The sequence below is a fragment of the Schistocerca cancellata genome, chromosome 4 (genome assembly GCF_023864275.1).
Source record: "Schistocerca cancellata isolate TAMUIC-IGC-003103 chromosome 4, iqSchCanc2.1, whole genome shotgun sequence".
NCBI lineage: Eukaryota > Metazoa > Arthropoda > Insecta > Orthoptera > Acrididae > Schistocerca > Schistocerca cancellata.
This window is the reverse complement of record NC_064629.1, coordinates 240,928,100-240,951,377: the sequence shown is the minus strand read 5'-3', so window position 1 is coordinate 240,951,377 and position 23,278 is coordinate 240,928,100. Positions and strand designations below refer to the sequence as shown.

Here is a 23,278-nt window from a genome sequence, read left to right as displayed (position 1 = left end):
CCTGCCGTCTTCCGCTGGTTGAAAACCGGTCTAAACGCTCCATGTAGAGGCCTCCCGCCGGGAGAGGCGGTGTTACTATCATCGCGCCTGGCGTCTATTCTCTGCAGTGATTAGCTCTCAGAGGCGGTGTCACTTTTGTATTTGGAGGCTGAAATGAAATAAGGTATATACAGTCGGATGCTGAAAGACTGAAACATCAGACCATAAGGAAGTCCATCACTCATGGAATGGAAAACGGATATGCCACAAAGTCAATATACTCTTTGAAATGAATGCAGGGATCCGACTCGATGTAGTCAACAATAGGCTGACATGCCTCCATGACGCAAAATTAGAACGGTTTGTGCAAAGCTTCTTCTAAGGCATCTCTGGGTCTTACTCTAGATGATCGACGATTTCCTGTGTCGCATCTCTCTTCCAGAGTCTGCCTCTCTTCAGCAGTTTTGTTCGTCGTACCCCACTCCCCCCCCCCCCCCCCCCCCACCCAGGGCGCTAGATTTTCTATCGTGTCGCGTTTCTCATTGGTAAGCTGAGTTTTCAGTCTCGCCCAATCAATGATCGTCACTGCGCTGCCATCCCTTCTAGTCTCTTTACAGTGTGGTGAAATTTCCGACCGTGTGATTCTGAAAGCCTTCAGCGGAGGTTGGCTTGTGATATGAGAACTGTCATGTTCATCTCACGCTCTTCGATGTTGCAGCATAGCTGTAGTGGGCTGCGTCCTTCCAAGCGGCTTCCATGCTGAATTTTCCTCGAGAACACCGCTAGATATTACTTCAAGTATTTATCTGCATGCCTGATCAGTCACGAAGGCTGCAACCCAGAAACCAACCCATGTATTTCTAACAGAAATGGCTTTAACCAACCGCTCAAGTGTCCCCAGGCTGTCTTTAAATCAGACAACCTAATCAGAGCAAAGCTAGAGCTTTAGTTAAACTTGCTTTCAGGAAAGTCAACCTATGTGCTTATGTGGAACTCTTTAGCTCTGAGCGCCCGGTGGCATAGTATTACAATAGGCAGTAAGAGCTCTAAATATAATGTTTCAAACTATTACCTATAATTTCACTTTGCTGACTGCCAAAAAGACAACTATTAGTAATTTTGCAAAAATTACAATAATTGCATTATTACATGTGAAATACTAAAATAAAAGTTGCTCGTTTGTTGAAATCGATGCTTCTTTCAGATATAAACGAGAAGAATGTAACTGTTACTGTGTAATGGCAGTAAATCAGCTTTATTCCACCAATCACGCGACTTACTGTTAGGGTTTGGTTTCAAACCTCAACACATGCGAAATGGAGCTGCGCACGTTTTATATGTATCTGTCGTGTAACAAGGGAACCTCCCCATCGCACCCCCCTCAGATTTGGTTATAAGTTGGCACACTGGATAGGCCTTGAGAAACTGAACACAGATCAATCGAGAAAACATGAAGAAGATATGTGGAACTATGAAAAAATAAGAAAAATATACAAACCAAGTAGTCCATGCGCAAGATAGGAAATATCGAGGAGAGTCTGAACTCAGGAGCGCCGTGGTTCCGTGGTTAGCGTGAGCAACTGCGGAACGAGAGGTCCAAGGTTCAAGACTTCCCTCGAGTGAAAAGTTTATTTTTTTATTTTCAGTTTATGTGACAAACTCTTATGTTTTCATCACTTTTTTGGGAGTGATTATCACATCCACAAGAAAACCTAAATCGGGCAAGGTAGAAGAATCTTTTTACCCATTCGCCAAGTGTACAAGTTAGGTGGGTCGACAGCATATTCCTATCATGTGACGCACATGCCGCCACCAGTGTCGTATAGAATATATCAGATGTGTTTTCCTTTGGAGGAATCTGTTGACCTTTGACCTTGCGATCAAATGTTTTCGGTTCCCATTGGAGAGGCACGCCCTTTCGTCTACTAATCACACGGTTTTGCGGTGCGGTCGCAAAACACAGACACTAAACTTAATACAGTGAACAGAGATGTGAATGAACGAACGGACAGATCATAACTTTGCGAAAATAAAGAATGTAAACTTTTCACTCGAGGGAAGACTTGAACCAAGGACTTCTCGTTCCGCAGCTGCTCACGTTAACCACGGAACCACGGCGCTCCTGCGCTCCCATTATCCTTGATATTGCCTATGTTGCGCGTGGACTACTCAGTTTGTATATTTTGCTTAATTTTTCATAGTTCCACACAACTTCTTCCTGTTTTCTCGATTGATCTGTGTTCAGTTTTTCGAGGCCTATCCAGTGTGCCAACTTATAACTAAATCTGAGGGGGGTGTGATGTGGAGGTTCCCTTGTAAGATATGGAAACACTTATCGCATCACCTATGCGGGGCTATGCGGCTGCTTTGGAAATCTCGTTCGCTGTCTCGTGTGTAGGCGGTAACTTGTACTGATCAACTGAGCTATAACGCCGCCGAGAAATTGACAAATTTTATAAGTTTAGGATATGACGACAAAATTAGCGCGTACGTTGGAGAATAGGCGCCATGTAACTGAAAGACAAGCTCGTTGTAAGAATAAAACCTGACATGTATAAATAACTCGTATCGCAATAATATTACGTAAAAAGAAACAAAGTAAAAAAAAGGACAATGTTTACCTGTCGAGCCGACTTATAAATCAGCTGTACTTGTTTTTGTTCACATCTCTCAGCATCGCTCACTTACAGATAGGTCACTACCGCAGCAGTCGCGTTTCGCCGCCTGAAGGACTTGGCGCTGTCGGTCGCTTATTTAGCGCACGTAGTTTTCGGTCCCAGTTATTACCAAAAACTCGGCCGTCATCATCATCAACATGAGCTCTCTGCTATGTTAGCAGGTCCTTTACATCTCCATTGCTTCCTTCTTAATTCTGCTGTTTGTGGTGCCATGCAGCAAATCGTCCAAGACCTGAAGTCTCTTCTTAACTCATCTCCTCTTCCCCTCCAGATACTCTTCTACGACAGTTTTCATAAACCCCACAGTTTTTTCTTCATATACGTTCTAACCAGTTTTTTCCTTCTTTTTATAACTGTCTCTGCTCTCTCACACCTTTCAGCGCCTCATCTATTTCATAATATACATCTATCCAACGCATGTTGTGCTTTCTCCACCACATTCACATCTCAAAGGGGTCCAGGTTTCTTAATCTTTCTTCGTCATCGTCCGCTTTTCACCGTCTTGGTGCCCACTTACACATTCCTTAAAGCGAACACCAAAACACGGGATGACGACAAAGGGAGGGAAGCCATAAAGTGCACATCAATACTGGAAGTACAGACAGGAATCTACGTCACGGCGTCGAGTGTTAACCGGATATCAGCAGTTCTTTCTTTCTCTGCGGCCGCTAGATTATGGCATGGGAGTGAACGACACGATAATAAAACAATCATTATGGATGTAAAGGAATTATGAGGCGAGGGGAGAACAGGAGACGCTTGAGACTTATTCGAAAATTACTTCTTTTAGATGACGAAACTCGTTCCGAAATTACTTCATGCTAAGTGAGGATAATTACCGATTGGTACTGGACTATGAGCAACAGAAATTAAGGAAGCAGAACACTGTGACGAAAAAAGCAATTACTCCATCCGAGAAGGAATCGGCTAGTCTGAGGTTCCGTACCACTGGCGAGCTGTCTTTCAAAAAAGCTGTACTTTTGTTATGTAAACATTCTCACTGCCAGCATCACTTCTCTTTGAGGTCTCAATCACATGTCTTTCTCGGCAGTATTTTTGATGTAGAGTTTTTATTTTCTTTTTAATTTCTTTCACTCTTTGTCTCTTTTAAGCAGCACGTTCTACTAATGCTGTGACACTTCTGTTCTTTACTTCCGATGTAAAACAAACAATATCGTTCCCATAAAACACTCACATTTTCTTTGAATCAGGTTGCCATAAACCGTCGTTTTTATCTAACTTAATCAGCACGATGCGAGAGTTGTACAACGCAAAGCTGCAGCCGTCTTCGCCGCTTGAAAACACACGCGTTAACGTACACTTCGAATTCCGTCGGAAGTATTCATGTAAAGTGTATATGCAAGCATGCACAGTTATAAACATCCATAGCAAGGTATACGGTAGACTTTGCTGCGGTACAGTACAACATTCAGCGTGAGTAATGTTACAAAGCCGTTACTGTGACAAATGATTAATACAAAACGGCGACTGGGTTTTCCTCACCCACCTATAACGTCACACCCTCGACCCCCGGAAACTGGCGGGAAATTTTGAGGGTAGGAGTTCAACTGGGCTACCTCCACCAACCTAACCTCCCCATCCCCTCCACCCTAACCCCCCTCCCACACCTCCTATGACATCAGCCCAGTAAATGGCAGGAAAAGGTAAATTGGGTTAACATAACTCGTGGAAATGGGAGGAAACGGTAATTCTGTGCTGGAGAGGAAGGCAGAATTTTTATTTACTTTTTTATAGCTCAATTGGACTACCTCCAGTAAGGTAACTCGGAGATGTGTATATTCGCCTTGACGTGCAGGAACCGATTTAGTTAGGTTGCACTACATCCACCAGATGGCGCTGTTGACCTCCCCCCCACTTCTCCACCCCTCCCCATCTCCAACTCTCTCCCCTACTACTCGCCCAACTTCCTCCACTCCTCCTCTTGTGCAGAAGCTTCAGTTTGTGCTGAGCTCTTGGACAAAAGTCTCTGGGATATTTTCAATGTAAGGGATATTGCTGGTGTCAGACAAGTAGAAGTTTAACAGCTATGTCACCTGTAATCGTACAGCTGAGACCTGTATCCATAGACCCCTGCATATAGGTTGGAAGGCGAAGATAGTGGCGGACTGTAAAAAGGAGAACAATAGAGTGTAAGCACAGACAGAAAATCGGAACAATTAGAGATTTCAAACTTCATGACATATTACAAAACCCACAATAGATCATGAAAAAACACAGACACACAACGGATGCTTAAAACTTCTACTAGAATTCGAAGCAATGTCCTACAGATGAGAAAAATGTCTAGAATTTTCGGTGAATTTTTGTTGTCCTACAAATGATGGTCTGGAAATGCTCTGAAGCCACAATGGCGGGTAGAGGACAGAATCCTACCTGTCTGAAAGAGAGGAGGGTGGTCTGCCTGCACTATTCTCTGAAGCTTCAAACAAAGAAAACATCACGTGACTCTCTGACGTCATGGAAATTCCTGTGAATCATGATTGGCTCTTACTGAATTTACCCACCAAAATGCTGCTGCTGGTGTGGGAGCACAGTCCGCCACTTTCTAAAGACGGAAAAATAACGAGAATTTCAGCGGAAAACTATTTTTGTACAGACAAAAGAAATCCAGCAGTGACATTGCACTGACAGTTAAACCCTGCAAAAGTGGTCTAGAAATCATGAAATATGCAAATTATTACAAAATACACTTAGTAAGTTACATTACTTTGCTACGAATGCTTGAATTTTTCGGCGTGAAACCTATCTCCAACGCGGCTTTATCACCACAAGCGATTGTACCACCATGCCATATCGCTATGTCGCTATAGTAAACACAATTCGTATCCTGCACCGTACAAAATCATCAACTCTGCATCCTGCTTGTACCTATCAACCGAGAGGCACGTCTATGAATACCACGAAGTCAAACAAATCGCAAAAACAGAATCATATTTACCATATGTAATCGCAGCAACTAGAAACTTATCGCGTCTGCGAAGTTTTTTGTGTAAGAACTCGTAAATAGAAGAAACTGGTAGTTCCACTCGTATTTTTTTAACGAATACAGATGTCAATGATATAACAGATTCCAGACCATCTTTGTACTTTCCAAAGTCAGCTAAAGTTTTAATAACCATAATCTGGTGTCTTTCTCATACCTAGAGAATCAACAAATGTATCTTCCACCGGTGTTTCACCATCTAGATGCAAGCAACACATCATAATCGATGTTCTCTCAACCAAATAAAGATGGAAAATGTGTAGAATGTCAGTATACCTCACAGTCTAACAAGAGGTTTCTGGAACCCTCAGACCTACCAGACGAAGAGAGAGAGTGTCTTGTAACAACTTGCCTCACTACAGCACCAACAAAGATGTATGACGTCATTAATCACACCATCCCACAGTCATATTAGAAGCTTCGCTTTCCAGTCTGCAGATATCACCCATAGATGGTCAAAAGATTTAAGAACAGGACACGTTTAGTGTATCTCGGAAAAACTGGCTACGCTGGAACAATAACAAGCTCCATGACGTTTGCCATTAACGAAGAACTGAACTATCAACAACGCGGAAGTGGTCTTCGACTAAGTAAAATCAGGCACATGTAGGAAACACATCCGGTAGGTCAAAGCCATTCTTTGACCCTTACCAGTGCTGGTACCTTGGTACCTATACCTGCTGGAATCTTTTATGGTCTGTCGATCATAGGATTTAGTACTCTAACCTCCCTTTGTCAAAACTATCAGATGGTTCAAATGGCTCTAAGCACTATGGGACTTAACATCTGACGTCATCAGTCCCCTAGACTTAGAACTACTTAAACCTAACTAACCTAAGGACATCACACACATCCTTGCTCATGGCAGGATTCGAACCTGCGACCGTAGCAGCAGCGTCAAAACTATCAAGTCAAGCTTCCAATAATACAGCTATTTCCACAGAATTCTCCTTTTAATGCTCAAACCTTTCTCAGCACATGCAGCAGAGAGGGAGACGTAATAATTTCTTCTAGAATATCTCACAAACCAAAAGAATTCTGGATTGAAACACATTCCCGAGGACTGAGGGGAAATGCTTTCTGACAAACCTAAACTTGCCTGTTTGTGAATAATAGCTAATACCTGTACATCTCACCAACCATTCCCAAATATATATTCCACCTCGTATTCGTAGCGACTAACAAAACACATGTTTTCACATGACTAAAGCATCGTGGAAACCATGTATAACACCATGTCATGGATTGTATATTATTTCTATAGCTTTGACCTGCCTGATGTGTTTCCTACATTAGCCTGATTTTACGTAGTCGACGACAACTTCCAGAATGTGCTGGCACGTCCAGAATGCTTGAAAGCACACCGCTGTTGATCGTTCTGTTCTTCATTAATAGCAAAAAGGCACGGAATTCGTTATTGTTCCAGGGTAGCCATTCTTTCCGAGATACTCTAAACGTGTCCTGTTCTTAAATATTTTGTCCGTCTATGACTGATATCTGCAGACTGGAAAGGGAAGCCTCTTGTTTGACTGTGGGATGGTGTGATCAATGACGTCATATATCTTTGTTGGTGTTGTAGTGATGCAAGTTGTTACAAGACACACTCTCTCTCTCTTCATCTGGTAGGTCCGGGAGTTCCAGAAACACTTGTCCGCAGCTCGTGGTCGTGCGGTAGCGTTCTCGCTTCCCGCGCCCGGGTTCCCGGGTTCGATTCCCGGCGGGGTTAGGGATTTTCTCTGCCTCGTGATGACTGGGTGTTGTGTGATGTCCTTAGGTTAGTTAGGTTTAAGTAGTTCTAAGTTCTAGGGGACTGATAACCATAGATGTTGAGTCCCATAGTGCTCATAGCCATTTGAACCAAGTTCCAGAAACCTCTTGTTAGACTGTGAGGTATACTGCCATTCTACACATTTCCCATCTTTATTTGGTTGAGAGTACATGATTATAATGTGTTGTTTGCATCTAGATGGTGAAACACCGGTGGAAGACATATTTTCTGATTCTCTAGGTATGTGAAACACACCAGATTATGGATATTAAGAACCTTAGCTGACTTTGGGAAGTACAAGGATGGTCTGGAATCTGTTTTATTATTGACATCGGTATTCGTTTAAAAAATACGATAGGAACTACTATTGTTCAAGACCGGTGACAACTTCTGTTAACTCTCGTCCATCTGTACGCGTGAGGCTGAGTGCATATATGTGTTTAGATCTTGCAGAATGGAGACGTCTATCTTGTGGAATCATAATAGTGCTCTGCATGCGTTCTCACCGGCAGTTTAGGCTACCCACGTCAGCTGCCGCCAAGGTCTCGCTCCGGGCAGCGCCGCATGTCTTCACTGTGCAGTCTTTGCGCATGATCTGTGCGGGTGTTTAGGGAGTAGGGAGGATATTTGAGCGAACTCCGTTGTCAAATTCATGTGGACTAAATTATACAGCGTTTTTCGAGAACGGTATCGTGAACACCTCTCGTGCAATACTAAATCCATTGAATGACAGACCATGAAAGTTCCTAGTGGGTATAAGTGTGAAGGTATCAGTAGTGATAAGCGTCAAAGAGTACCTTTGACCCGTCTAACACACTAGATGAAGGGATGCACAGAAACTGTTCTGGAAAACCTTAACATGAAATAACACTCGTGTGACATGTAAAACTAAACCTGACAAATGGAAATATGCATATGAGACCACATTTCAGTGCTAAAAGTTTCGAGCAGGTAAAGGTATGACGGAGGAATAGAGGTATCGCAGTGAGAAGCATCAAAGAATGTCTTTCAGCAGCCTAATGTTTTACCGACATGAGCCTGATTTTATTTAGCCGAGGACCACTCCCAGACAGTGCCGGCACATCCAGAACATTTGAAAGCACACCGTTGTTGACCGTTCTGTTCTTCATCTGTAGCGAATAGTCATGGAGTTCGCTATTGTTGCTGATGGGGGGGGGGGACAGTCTTTCTAAAAAAATACGTTTAACGTCTGCAGGAAGCGTCTTGTTGGTAAGTCTTGTGTCCATGTGTTACTAATATCTGCAGACTGGAAACAGGAAACGGAGCCTCTCATTCGACTGTGAGGTGGTGTGATGGGTGACGCCACACTTCTTTGTCGCTGAGGTGAGCCATTACAAGTCTCTCACTCGTCATTCAATAGGTCCGAGAGTTCTAGAAGCCGCTTGTACGTCTGTGAGGCACAGTACACGTTTCCCGTCTTTATTTGGTTGAGGGAACATCGATTTTGATGTGTCATTTGCATCGAGATGGTGAAACACCGGTGGAAGACACATTTGCTGGTTCTCTATGCATGAGAACACATGTGATTTTGAGTATTAAAACCTTAGTTTATTTTGTAAAGTAAAAGGATGATATGGAATCTGTTATATCATATTCGTTAAAAAAAAGTACAAGTAGAACTACCAGTTTCCTCTATTTCCGAGTTCTGACGTAAAAATCTTCACAAATGAAATATGTTACTACTCGTAGTTACTCAAAGGTTTACAGCACATCCCACCAAAACGTTTTGGCTCTCCAAAGATATAATTTCCACTCTTCATCTTCAGAATTATACTGCACAAACGATCGGTAGCATACGGCTATGCGGTTGATATCGAGAACAGTCGCGTAAATGGTATGAGATTCCACCAAACTATGTAAAAATACATGAAATCCTGGAAATTTTCATAAGCTACCCGATGATTTCAGCATAAGAGTGTCGCAAATATCATCATCTTTGGTGTGTAAAATCGAATATTTCACCTGATAACGGTTTCGAGATTGGTAAATTAATTCGCGATTGACAAACCATTTCAGATCGGCAGAGCTCAGAAAGTAAATATTCGTGTAATTCCAGAATCTGGAGATGGTCGCAACTCTTGCAGAAACCACAGCCGCAAGCAGACCTGGCCGGAATCAGTACTTTCAGTGGACGCTTTCGTCATAGAGGAACCAGCCCAGCCTTTCTAACCAGTACAGAGAGCGGCCACTGACCACAGAGGGCGCCTCGAACACGCATCAATCCAGCGGGTGTAGGGGGCAGTTGCCTACTGACCGCTGGCCGCAGTGGATTATTGACTGACCTCGTCTAGCACTACGACTATATACGGCGCATGTGCTTTTGTTTTGGCGTTCTTTATATCTTGGCGGCGTATGTAGGAGGGCCTACGGTCGATAGCTACATGCAGGATACAGAAGTGATCACTTTTTACGCTTCAGAATATGAATTGTGGTGCTACAGCGATGTAGCATAGTGGTACAACCGTTTGTGGTGGTATAGCCTGGTTAGAGATCGGTTTCACGCCGAAAAATTCAAGCTTTCCTCCACAGTAACAGAATAGTGTAACTGACTAAGTGTGTTTGGCAATACTTTCTGTATGTCATGATCTGTAGACAACTTTTCCAGGATTTAACTGTTAGTGCACTATGACCCCTATATATTTTTCTTCTATCTGTACAAAAATATTTCTCCACTGAAATGCTAGTAATTTGTCCATGTGTATAAAGTGGTGCACAGTGCTTCAACCCCAGCAGCAGCTTCTTAGCAGATATATTCAGTAACAACCAATCACGTTCCATCCATTAACAGGAAGATCCATGACGACAGAGTGTCAAAAGATATCCTTTGTGGGGCGTCATAGGAGTCTCGAAAGACAGGTTCGAACAAGATAGGGGCACCTATGGAAATTCTGTGACGTCAGAGAGTCACGTGATGTCTTCTTTGTTCAATTGCTCAGAGACAAGTCCAGGTGGACCAGCCTCCTCCGGTTTAGACAGGTGAGATGCTGTCCTCCACCCACAACTGTGGTCTTAGATCTTTTCCAGACAAGCAGTTATAGGATATCGAAAGTTCACCGAAAATTCTAGCCATTTTTCACGTCTGCAGGACAGTGCTTCAAATTCTAAGGGAGCCTTTTAGACTTCCAATCTACTGTTTTTTTTTTCACGACCAGTTTTGGGTTTTGAAATATGACATGAAGTTTTAGATATGTAATTGTTCTAATTTATCGTGTCTGCGCATACATCCTATTCATCTTCTTCTTATGCTGCACTATTATCTTCACCTTCCAACCCACATGCAGGGAGCTATGGACACAGTCTTAAGCTGCATGATTACAGGTGATACAGCCAGTAAACTCCTCCTTGACTGACATCAAAAGCATCGCTTCCATTGAACACATCACAAAGACTTATGTCATCCTAGCAAAGAGCTCAGCACAGACTGAAGCTGCTGCGCAAGTGGAGGAGTGGGGGAAGTGGGGCGAGTAGTGTGGTAGGGTGTGGAGGAGGAGGGGAGAGGCTAACAGCGCCATTTGGTGGATGTAGTGTGAACTAGCTCAGCTGGTCCCTGCATGTCGAGGCTAACGTACACAACTCTGAGTTAGGTTACTGGGTTACTGGAGGTAGCCAATTTGAGCTATAAATAAGTAAATAAAATATCCTGCCTTCCTCTCCAGCACAGAATTACCGTTTCCTACGATTTACAAGAGTTAGGTTAACCCAATTGACCTTTTCCTGCCATTTTGAGGGTGACATCATAGGAAGTGTGGGAGCTGGGGACAGGAGGAAGGGGGGAAGGGAGGTAGCCCAATCGACCCTTTCCCAGCTAAATTTCCCACCATTTTCAGAGGTGAAAGTGGATGTAACATCGTAGGGGGGTGGGGAAAACCTGTCAGCCATTTTGAATCAATTATTTTTCCCAGAAACGGCCTTGTTCCTTTACTAGCGTGTTTAGGCAGTCTGCGAATTCTCATGGGCCGATGTTGTGCACTAAAAGCAATGTGTAAACAGGCACCTAGAGGAGGACAGTCCTCACAGACACTTTATCAGTCTCTTCCACAAACCTGTGTCAATATTGCTCAAGAAACACACTCTTACAACATGCCTCTTTCACCACTGCCACTCTACTACCTGTCGCATTTTATTCTGCTTCCTAGGTATTTAAGCTGTGTACACGTTTCAGTAATTATCAATTCAGCATTATCTTTCTCCTCTGCCTAATTGCATTGAATTTGTTATCTATGTATTGATTTTAGGTCCTATATCTTTCCATTAGTTTCAATGACATTCGCTGTATCCCACAACACTTTTATCCATTGTTGGAAGGAACATTTCGCCTACTAACCTCAAACATCATACACTTATTTCTATAGTTTTTACTCCTTTTTCATCTGATGAGCATTGCTCAGTCATGCTCACTAAGTTCAGATAACTAAGAGTAAGAGAAGGACTCTGGCTTTGCCTTACTCGTTTTCCTAATTCAGACTGTCTCACTCTAACTTACGGTTTTTGATTTAAATGGGTTTATAAGTTGCCTGTTTTTCAGTCAACTCTTTTTCCTCATTGTAGTTACCCAAAGGTGCAGTTCTATATCTATAAAACACATATATAAATTCCTTTCATTCTCAGTTAAACCTCTTTCCAAAAATTCGCAAAAGGTGTCTGTACGCCACTTGCGGAAGACAGAGGTCTAACACCACAGATTAATCCCCCTGCGTAATACAATCTCCTCTTTATATTTAAAATACTCTTCCGTAGCTCAGTTTCGTTTAGGACAAGCTATTTCCAAAATTCGGAAAAAGATAAACGACTGTGGCAACTGACAAATAATTCAGCAGTTCGATTCATTACTTCGTCCTACATACACACGTAACTCATAAATGTTAGTGTATTGAAAATACCTGAAGAAATGAGAGAATATTTCCTCAATTTTTTACCACATTTCTGCGTAGACCAATTTTACAAGCATTTACCACCAACAATATTTCTAACGCGACGTTGTTGCCGATTAAACTTAAAAGTATCCTCTGATGCTCGACTCTAGACTATTATTTGTACAGATTCCGTGTTTGAATTGTTCAAATGGTTATACAAGTATCCTGGAGCAGTTCCCGATGTTGACATTATGTTTCTTATTTGCAGTGGACGTAGACAGTATTCGAGAAATACGTCACGGCCGCTCCACTGATGTTCAGCTTGACAGGACCTTACACGACCCATTCACTGAAGACTGCGCCTTTTCCATTATGTACGGTGACAACTTCGAGTCTCTAGACTTCCTAGCTTCCTCGGCAGTGGAAGCAAACATCTGGGTGGTGGGACTCACCGCCTTAATGGGACTGCAAAAAGGTCAGTACTCAATTTCCTTCTCATTCAGTCTTCTATATAAATATTAATAGAGTAACAGAATGAATGGTGAAGCATATGTTTAACAGCACTTATCGCTTGATTCCTGCAAATATTCTCTCTCTTAATTAATAAAAACGCAGCACATTCCATTCTGGGCCCCGAATGGCACAACACCAATGATAAAGTTGAAGTATGAGCGGGAGTTTGTAAAGAAGGCAGAATCTTACAACTTATTTGGTGTACATACTGATGAGAATTTAAATTCAAACACACACACACACACACACACACACACACACACCACACACACACACACACACACACACACATTTCGGAGCTTATCAAACAACTCAGTTCAGCTACACTCCCACTACATGATTTTGCATGCCTTATATATATACAGGGTGAGTCACCTAACATTACCGCTGGATATATTTCGTAAACCACATCAAATACTGACGAATCGATTCCACAGACCGAACGTGAGGAGAGGGGCTAGTGTAATTGGTTAATACAAACCATAAAAAAAATGCACCGAAGTATGTTTTTTAGCACAAACGTACGTTTTTTTAAAAATGGAACCCCGTTAGTTTTGTTAGCACATCTGAACATATAAACAAATACGTAATCAGAGCCGTTTGTTGCACTGTAAAATGTTAATTACATCCGGAGATATAGTAACCTAAAGTTGACGCTTGAGTACAACTCCTCCGCTGTTCGATCGTGTGTATCGGAGAGCACCGAATTACGTAGGGATCCAAAGGGAACGGTGATGGACATTAGGTACAGAAGAGACTGGAACAGCACATTACGTCCACATGCTAACACCTTTTTATTGGTCTTTTTCACTGACGCACATGTACATTACCATGAGGGGTGAGGTACACGTACACACGTGGTTTCCGTTTTCGATTACGGAGTGGAATAGAGTGTGTACCGACATGTCAGGCCAATAGATGTTCAATGTGGTGCCCATCATTTGCTCCACACAATTGCAATCTCTGGCGTAATGAATGTCGTACACGCCGCAGTACATCTGGTGTAATGTCGCCGCAGGCTGCCACAATACGTTGTTTCATATCCTCTGGGGTTGTAGGCACATCACGGTACACATTCTCCTTTAACGTACCCCACAGAAAGAAGTCCAGAGGTGTAAGATCAGGAGAACGGGCTGGCCAATTTATGCGTCCTCCACGTCCTATGAAACGCCCGTCGAACATCCTGTCAATGGTTAGCCTAGTGTGCAGGTGCACCATCATGCTGATACCACATACGTCGACGAGTTTCCAGTGGGACATTTTCGAGCAACGTTGGCAGATCATTCTGTAAAAACGCGATGTATGTTGCAGCTGTTTGGGCCCCTGCAGTGAAGTGAGGACCAATGAGGTGGTCGTCAATGATTCCGCACCATACATTTACAGTCCACGGTCGCTGTCGCTAGGATTGTCCACGGACCAGTAATGCATGTTCCGTAGATTCACTGCCCCGTGGTTTGTGAAACCCGCTTCATCGGTAAACAGGTAGAACTGCAACGCATTCTCTGTTAATGCCCATTGACAGAATTGCACTCGATGATTAAAGTCATCACCATGTAATTGCTGATGTAGCGACACATGAAACGGGTGAAAGCGGTGACGATGCAGTATGCGCATGACACTACTTCAACTCAGACCAGCGGCTCTCGCAATGTCCCGTGTACTCATGTGTGGGTTCATGGCAACAGCAGCTAACACACCAACTGCATCCGCTTCTCCTGTGACGCGCCTTTTACGGACCCGTTTGCGTGTTACGACCATACCTATTGCATACAGTTGGCGGAAGATGTTTTGCAATGTGCGGCACGTTGGATGCTCTCTGTCCGGGTACCGTTCTTCATACACCCTGCAGGCTTCAGCTGCATATCGTCGACACTCGCCATAGATGAGTATCATCTCCGCCTTTTCAGAGGTCGAATACACCATGATTACAGTTCCTACAACATTACACTGTCACAAACGTCTGGTAACACGGTGTACTACAGTTGGTCTGCGTGCGGAGACGAATGCAGAATAACAATAGCAGCAAGCGCTACATGCGGGCACTGCGACAGCTAGACCAAACCACAACATTGCACTACAGCCACACTCGTAAACACGATCGTCATCGTAAACATGTCCCTGCAGATGCTGCTCGCCGACCGTGGCCCGTGTTTGTTACAACACGCAACTGAACGTCGGAGGTTTCAAGCGACAACTTTAGTTTACAATATCTCCGAATGTAATTAACATTTTACAATGCAACAAACGGCACTGATTACGTATTTGTTTATATGTTCAGATGTGCTAACAAAACTAACGGGGTTCCATATAAAAAAACGTAGGTTTGTGTTAAAAAACGTACTTCCGTGCATTTTTGTATGGTTTGTATTAAACAATTACACTAGCCCCTCTCCTCACGTTCGGTCTGTGGAATCGGTTCGTCAGTATTTGATGTGGTTTACGAAATATATACAGCGGAAACGTTAGGTGACTCACCCTATATATATATATATATATATATATATATATATATATATATCAGAAAGATAACATAGTTTGCTTCTTTCATTCGGTAATTTCATCGGAAGTCCTCTCTGAAGGTATTTGCGCGTAGTGTAGCCTTGTATGGAGTTTATGGAGTTGCAACGTGGATGATAAACTGGTAAGAGAAGAAGAGAATAGAAGCTGTTAAACTGTAATGCTAAACAAGATTTCTGAAGAGGTGGGTAGATCGAATAACTAATGAAAAGGTATTAAATCGAATTCTGAAAAGAAAATTACGGCACAAGCTGACTAAAAGAAGGGATCGGCTGACGGAACACATCTCTAGGCGATTTTTAAAAGAAGATGCACATTTTATTGCTATTATATAATTCTCTTGCACTTTTTCACAATATACATGTTATAAGGGTTTCATGACTATCTCGAATTTTTAAGACAACACATATTACTTATCGATTTTTAATAAACACGCGTAATATACGTAGCTTTAAATGGATGTAATAACTGTCCCCACCAACGTTGTTTACAGTTTCAGGCGATTCGTTAAATTTTTATCGATTTTACCCTCCCAGTATTACAAAATACCTACTTTTACAAGAAGACAAACTTAAATGAGGAACTTTAAATGTATAACAACTATTATCGTAGTTCATACCCTGCGAGCACACCAGTATATGGCACTATTTACATTTTTTAGGCGATTGGTTGAAATTTTGTCGGTTTTCTCCGCAAAAAGCCACGTCCTTTTTTTCCAGTAAGACACACCACACCGAGAAACACACAGTATGCCTACATTTCGCTTAAAACGAACTTAACACCTGCACTTTTAATGTGTGACGTAACTATCAGCTCCTATAACACTATATGGATACACTGGATTTGTAAAAATTACGACTGGGACGCTTCTACAGAGAGAGATATATGTTCCACTCATGGTGGTGGTGGTGGTGGCTAGTGTTTAACGTCCCGTCGACAACGAGGTCATTAGAGACGGAGCCGTGCCCTTTCAAAGGAACCATCCCGGCATTTGCCTGAAACGATTTAGGGAAATCACGGAAAACCTAAATCAGGATGGCCGGAGACGGGATTGAACCGTCGTCCTCCCGAATGCGAGTCCAGTGTGCTAACCACTGCGCCACCTCGCTCGGTTTGTGTTCCACTCGTGATGCCTGCACTAGACCAGTGGAGCATTATGTTTCCGCGGCCGCCTACTGTATCTAACCGTCAGTACAGTTCACAACTGCCACCACTGCTTTGCGTTTTATTATTGCCGTGGGCGAACTGCCAGGACAGTATGCAAATAATTAGACAGTCTGTAACACAAATACTGCACAGTGCAGTGCTCCCTTAAAAACATGCAAAACAATAAATTTCCATACTCCACACAGTGATACCTATCGCACTGCAGAAAACGGGGAGTGGCACACCACTCTCTCACTTTAACAACATTTTCAGTCAGATTAATGTTCATATTTTAGGTCATGATCTCGGTGTTCCCCAGTACTACATTTGGTATGTGTGGTTTATGACTTTATGCATGAGGGAATTGTGGGCAGAATGATGTAACTGCATGTGTAACCTGTAGAGAACTTGTACCCAAGGGGCTGTAGTGGAGGCGACGGAGGACAGGGAGAGAGATGAATTTGGGGCCATAAATGCTGAGTCATCTGATGATGGTCGAAGTAGCGAGGATATAAAATGTAGACTGGCAATGGCAAGGAAAGCGTTTCTGAAGAAGAGAAATTTGTCAACATCGAGTATAGATTTAAGTGTCAGGAAGTCATTTCTGAAAGTGTTTGTATGGAGTGTAGCCATGTATGGAAGTGAAACATGGACGGTAAATAGTTTGGACAAGAAGAGAATAGAAGCTTTTGAAATGTGGTGCTACAGAAGAATGCTGAAGATTAGATGGGTAGATCACATAACTAATGAGGAAGTATTGAGTAGGATTGGGGAGAAGAGAAGTTTGTGGCACAACTTGACTAGAAGAAGGGATCGGTTGGTAGGACATGTTCTGAGGCATCAAGGGATCACCAATTTAGTATTGGAGGGCAGCGTGGAGGGTAAAAATCGTAGGGGGAGACCAAGAGATGAATACACTAAGCAGATTCAAAAGGATGTAGGTTGCAGTAGGTACTGGGAGATGAAGAAGCTTGCACAGGATAGAGTAGCATGGAGAGCTGCATCAAACCAGTCACAGGACTGAAGACCACAACAACAACAAATGCTGAGTGCAGGGAGCAGGCTGCCTGATTGACTCTGGGAAGCAGCGCTCAGTGTTTTGTACCTGCAGAGGGACTTCTGGCTGAAGCCATCTCCTCCTGCTACTTAGTGTCGGACAGAAGGGTACCAGATCCCAAAATCTGGGCCAGGCGGCATTCCACCGCGAAGGCAGCTAGTTAGCAGAAAGTTGATGCAGGAAGCCATTTAAGAGAGACTGCTATAAACTGAGCTGTTGTGCAACTGGTGGGAAGGTCATAAAACTCGGTGCATTGTCATGTTAGAAACTGGGATGATACGGACAGACTAGCTGGTGTAGTGGAGGCACGACTGTAACAGCCCCCCTCCCTCCCCATCGACGCCAGAAAGTCGAGCAGAAAATACACTTCTTTCACGGGCACGACTGTCGACTGTTTGGGAAGTTTAACTGTTTCTTTCAGAAATTGGAAATGGTCAGCCCGGAAAGACTAGATCTCTCTTTAAATGAGGAACTGTGGTCCCATGTAGGTAAATGTTTTTTGCAAAAATTTGGCCATCCTTAACGTGAGAACGACGCCTTCCTAGTCTAAAATCTTCTTCTTTCAGACAAGGGAGATTCAGAGTTACTCATTATCTCCTTTCAAGAAATGCAGACTGGAGGCTTGCTTCCCCACCATGGGCATGGGAATTCTAGTGTTTTGTCTGGATTGGCTATCAGGCCAACAGAACCGTCAAGAGGGAAGATTCAATGAGTAGAGGATAGTTAGATTGGTTTCTGCTATGTGGAGGGTGGTTTCGTTTTTGCTAATTCGGCTCCTGTACCGAGTCTTGGTGGAAAGTGGTTGTGTTTTTTTCCCTTCTTCTGGTCCTCCACTGCTGGAGAATTTCAGGTCTTTCACAAGTGGGTGAGTCTTGTGGTCCGTATCTTGTGGTGGACCAAGAGCCAGTGGCAATTTTCAACTCTGCTGACAGCTGAACTGCACGTCATCTCGAACATATCATGTGTTACGAGGGTGAACTTACTCGTCCTGAGTCAGCCATCAGACGTTTGACGATTACAGCACACACAATCGTGCCCGTGTGTGTCAAACTGATTTGGCCAGACCAGCGAATGGGTGCACCTCACACCGAAATCTGCTGAGATTTGAGGCCTCTGATACGGAAATTTTCCGTATTGTGATAATCACACCAGAGTGCGTAGTATGCAAATTTTCGTGGACGTGTCAGAACGTTACAGCTGCCGCATCACACCGCTCCATCTCACAGCGCACCGTTTTCTGCTGTCGCCTGTATGGAGGTGAAAGGGTAAAATACTGCTGCACTAGCGTAGGGTTGTTAAATAATATTTCACAGCTCCCTGTCTCTAGTTTTTGCATACTTGGTGGTAGTTGATTCCATTTGAAATGGGCCTCACACGGGATTCATGTAAACGAAGTCAGATTGCCTTGTAAAAGGAAGTAAATCAGAGGACAAGTTTCATAGCTTCCACCCCATTGTATGCTGTGCCAATCAACACCATTCCTTTTCCGATACACTGGACTCGCATTCGGGAGGACGACGGTTCAATCCCGCGTCCGGCCATCCTGATTTAGGTTTTCCGTGATTTCCCTAAATCACTTCAGGCAAATGCCGGGATGGTTCCTCTGAAAGGGCACGACCGACTTCCTTCCCAATCCTTCCCGAATCCGATGAGACCGATGACCACGCTGTCTGATCTCCTTCCCCAAAACCAACCAACCAACCAACCTTTTCCGATTTGTGTTTGTCTCTTTCGTGTAAGACTGACCAGCTAATTGTAGTTACAAAAGGATTAATAAAACATGTCATTATTTTGTAAACTTTAATACGCCACTGTTCTCATTCATATACCCCCAGCTCTTCACTCTTTTTTTTATTGTGGTGGTACATGGGTACAGTAGCAAATTCAGATTCAATCTTATTAAATTAATTAATTCGATTATAAATCTGAGTTTTGAGGGTGACCACAGGCACAGGGAATAAAAGTGTCATGAGTAAATTCACTAATTCATGTATAAAATTTAGCTGTGTAGCTCACGATTTGAAGGTTATCGAGAAGATAACGTTTATCATCACTCAGTCAGATACTTATGATTAAAGCAAGCAACGGCTTGCAAACCCACTTTGTATTCACCCGAACTGCCTGCATAGGACTGGTCACCTTGTCACCGGTAGCCTACCGACCACTTAACTGTCCGCTCGTCCTCCAGAAGGCACGCTCCTCTGTTCAACTTATCGGTCAAGCCTTTGTGAGATACTACCACACTTATCACGATTAAAAATTTTGCTCTAGCCACTCCTTCCCCCTCCCCCCCCCCCCCCAATCCCTTCGTATTTAAAACAGACCGTACGCACGTATTTGCGTCCATCTTGAAAGTTTGCATGCATCTGCAGCGGTATGTGACTGGTGAAATTGTAAACGATGTTTTTCAGAAAATCATTAAGTGGTTCTCTGCAAATGGGCTCTCATTAAACTTTGACAAAACACAGTATATACAGTTCCACACAGTAAATGGCATGACACCATTAATAAATATAGACTTCGATCAGAAATCGGTAGCTAAGGTACAATATTCTAAATTTCTAGGTGTATGCATTGATGAGGGGTTGAACTGGAAAAAACTCACTGAGGATCTGCTGAGACGTTTGAGTTCAGCTACTTATGCTATTAGGGTCATTGCAAATTTTGGCGATATACATCTCAGTAAATTAGCTTACCATGCCTATTTTCATTCTCTGCTTTCGTATGGCATCATATTCTGGGGTAACTCATCATTGAGTAAAAGAGAGTTCATTGCACAAAAGCGTGTAATCAGAATAATTGATGGAGCTCATCCAAGATCATCCTGCAGACACTTATTTAAAGAGCTAGGGATCTTCACTGTAGCCTCACAATATATATATTCACTTATGAAATTTGTTATTAACAGTTCGAACGAATTCAAAAGTAATAGCAGTGTACATGACTACAACACTAGGAGAAAGGATGATCTTCACTACTCAAGGTTAAATCTAACTTTGGCTCAGAAGGGGGTAAATTATGCTGCCGCTAAAGTCTTTGGTCACTTACCTAATAGCATCAAAAGTTTGACAGAGAGCCATATAGCATTTAAAAGGAAATTAAAATAATTTCTTAATGGCAACTCTTTCTACTCATTAGATGAATTTTTGGATGTAGTAACTGGGTAATTTCCCCAATCCCTACAAAAAAATTGTCATGTAATATTTTGTTTAATCTAATATCTTGTATAGACACCTTTTATTAACCTGACACGTTCCACATCATTACGAAGTGTCGTATTCATGATCTATGGAACAAGTACTAATCTAATCTAATCTCTAATCTACGAAAATTCACGTTCAGTTACGGCTTGACAGTTCTAGTGTTTTTTCCGTCTTTCCTACCGAATGACTGTCGATGAATATACTAATTAAGTTCCAAATCCGGCAGATGGCAGCACCCTCATTTTAAGGTTCACTATCGCAGCGATCAGATATACACTTTGTCACTCCGAGGAGTCGCCAAGCATGCATGTTTTTCGTCTGCAACTACAACTTTTCGTGAACTGCGCAAGGAGAGAATCTCTTGGGTTGGTTGGGGAAGGAGACCAGACAGCGAGGTCATCGTTATCTTCGGATTAGGGAAGGACGGGGAAGGAAGTCAGCCGTGCCCTTTCAAAGGAACCATTCCGGCATTTGCTGGGAGCGATTTCGGGAAATCACGGAAAACCTAAATGAGGATGGCCGGACGTGGGATTGAACCGTCGTCCTCCCGAATGCGAGTCCAGCGTCTAACCACGGCGCCACCTCGTTCGGTGAGAGAATCTCTGTCTGCCGGTCAGAAAGTTTTTGGTGTTGTATAGTAATTCCATAACCGTATTCACTGGATTTTATCTGAGTCCACAACATAAATTTACTCTGCCTATAGACATGTCACTCCATCTACTTATGTACAGACAAAACACACTGAAGAATGTGTACTATCTACCCAGTCTTCTCAATCAATCACGGTGTCTCTAAGCCTTATTTACTGGACTGCAACTTAGCAGAGGATTGTTAATAATTGTCTGAGTAACCCAATTACATTCCATCACTGACCATTTGAAAGAAAATACTAAATTTCAAGTCAGCTCTATATTGGTGACGTTTAAAATTTTCTTCCAAAAGTAATCGAAAAAAGCTTTGAGACCTATGTCTGTTTACCTTGATGCTACAAGCTGCTTCGTGCTATTTGTCCGACGCCATTATTTATTACATTACATTTATTACATTATCATTATTTAACGGACGTTAAATATAATACAAATACGAGAGGAGCTGCTTTCGATACTGGTACATGCATTTGCTCCTTTTTTTGGTCATACATATCGGAAAGAACAGACCCACATATGGCACAGAGGAATGTTGCCCGTCACTGTATGATTTCCATATAATTTAAAGTGCCTACAAACATGTTGTTGGTTTGATCAGTCTATTGCGTGATTGCAAACAGAGAGAAAAAATAACTGTGGTAATCAGAAACTGATACACCTCACCTATACATCATCGAATTGCATCGCACACAGATTCCTCTTATTCTGTTCAGCCTTCCCGAAGGTTCATTCCCGTAGGTTCTTACGTCGTATCTGTGATATCTAACAAGGAAACCCATGATAGCGAGGTCGCAATTTCAAGCTTTAGTAAGGCTCATTTGAAAGTGTTGTGTTAAAAATTATAGCAGGAAAAGTATTAGCTGCTGATGGCTCACTATGTGTATCAGGAGGGCGACAGAAAGTGAGTGTCCGGGAGGTGCAGAGCTCAACCTTCTATGGGACTTATGTATTACGCCTCACAAAATGGACATCGTCGATATTAAGAAATGTTCAAAACAAACTATTAGCTTGTAACATGAACACCGAATGAAAAGTGGCGCACCAAAGTGATCGCCGGCCGGAGTGGCCGAGCGGTTCTAGGCGCTGCAGTCTGGAACCGCGCGACCGCTACGGTCGCAGGTTCGAATTCTGCCTCGGGTATGGATGTGTGTGATGTCCTTAGGTTGGTTAGGTTTAACCAGTTCTAAGTTCTAGGGGACTGATGACCTCAGAAGTTAGGTCCCATAGTGCTCAGAGCCATTTGAACCAACCAAAGTTATCATAAAAGTTCTCACCATCAGGATCGAAGGCGAAATCCTTTGGAGCTACAAACGGCGCAGGACGATCAGCTAGGTATCCACTCTTAAAGAATGCGTGTAGAATTATTTTGTTGTAACGGGGAAATAAGAACTGATGAAATGTGTTGGCATGTAACTGAAGGCGGAACAGTCTGTCGTGGAGCTGATCATGTAACTGGCTATCCTTTAAGGCACGTAAAGAGCAAACATCAAGAGGCTGAATTTGTCCAATGGTTGCAGGTGGTGTGAATTGCAATGTGGCCGAGCGGTTCTAGGAGCTTCAGTCCGGAACCGCGCTGCTGCTACGGTCGCAGGTTCGAATCCTGCCTCGGGCTTAGGATAGTTATGTTTAAGTAGTTCTAAGTGTAGAGGCCTGATGACCTCAGATGTTAAGTCCCATAGTGCTTAAAGCCATTCGAACCATTAGAATTGCAATGTCACATACATTTCCCGAGGAATAGTTTGCACACTTCTGACATCGTCAGCGTGGGGGCAACCTGTAGCATTGTGAACAGTGAAAAAATTTTGAACGCTAAAATCATTCATTCATATAGATGACCGGACTCAACAATTCTCTGTTGCCATATTCAGCTATGATTACGTCATTACAAGCCG

The 23,278-nt window shown here is 43.0% G+C and overlaps 1 protein-coding gene across 1 annotated transcript in view; it reads left to right on the top strand.

Annotated features, from left to right (window-relative positions):
* Nucleotides 1-23,278, top strand: part of LOC126184041 (inactive phospholipase C-like protein 2) — a 749,749-nt gene that overhangs the window by 52,779 nt on the left and 673,692 nt on the right. Inside the window, exon 3 of the mRNA XM_049926398.1 lies at nt 12,572-12,778. Coding sequence (XP_049782355.1) covers nt 12,572-12,778 — 207 coding nt within the window. The remainder of the gene's footprint in view (nt 1-12,571; nt 12,779-23,278) is intronic.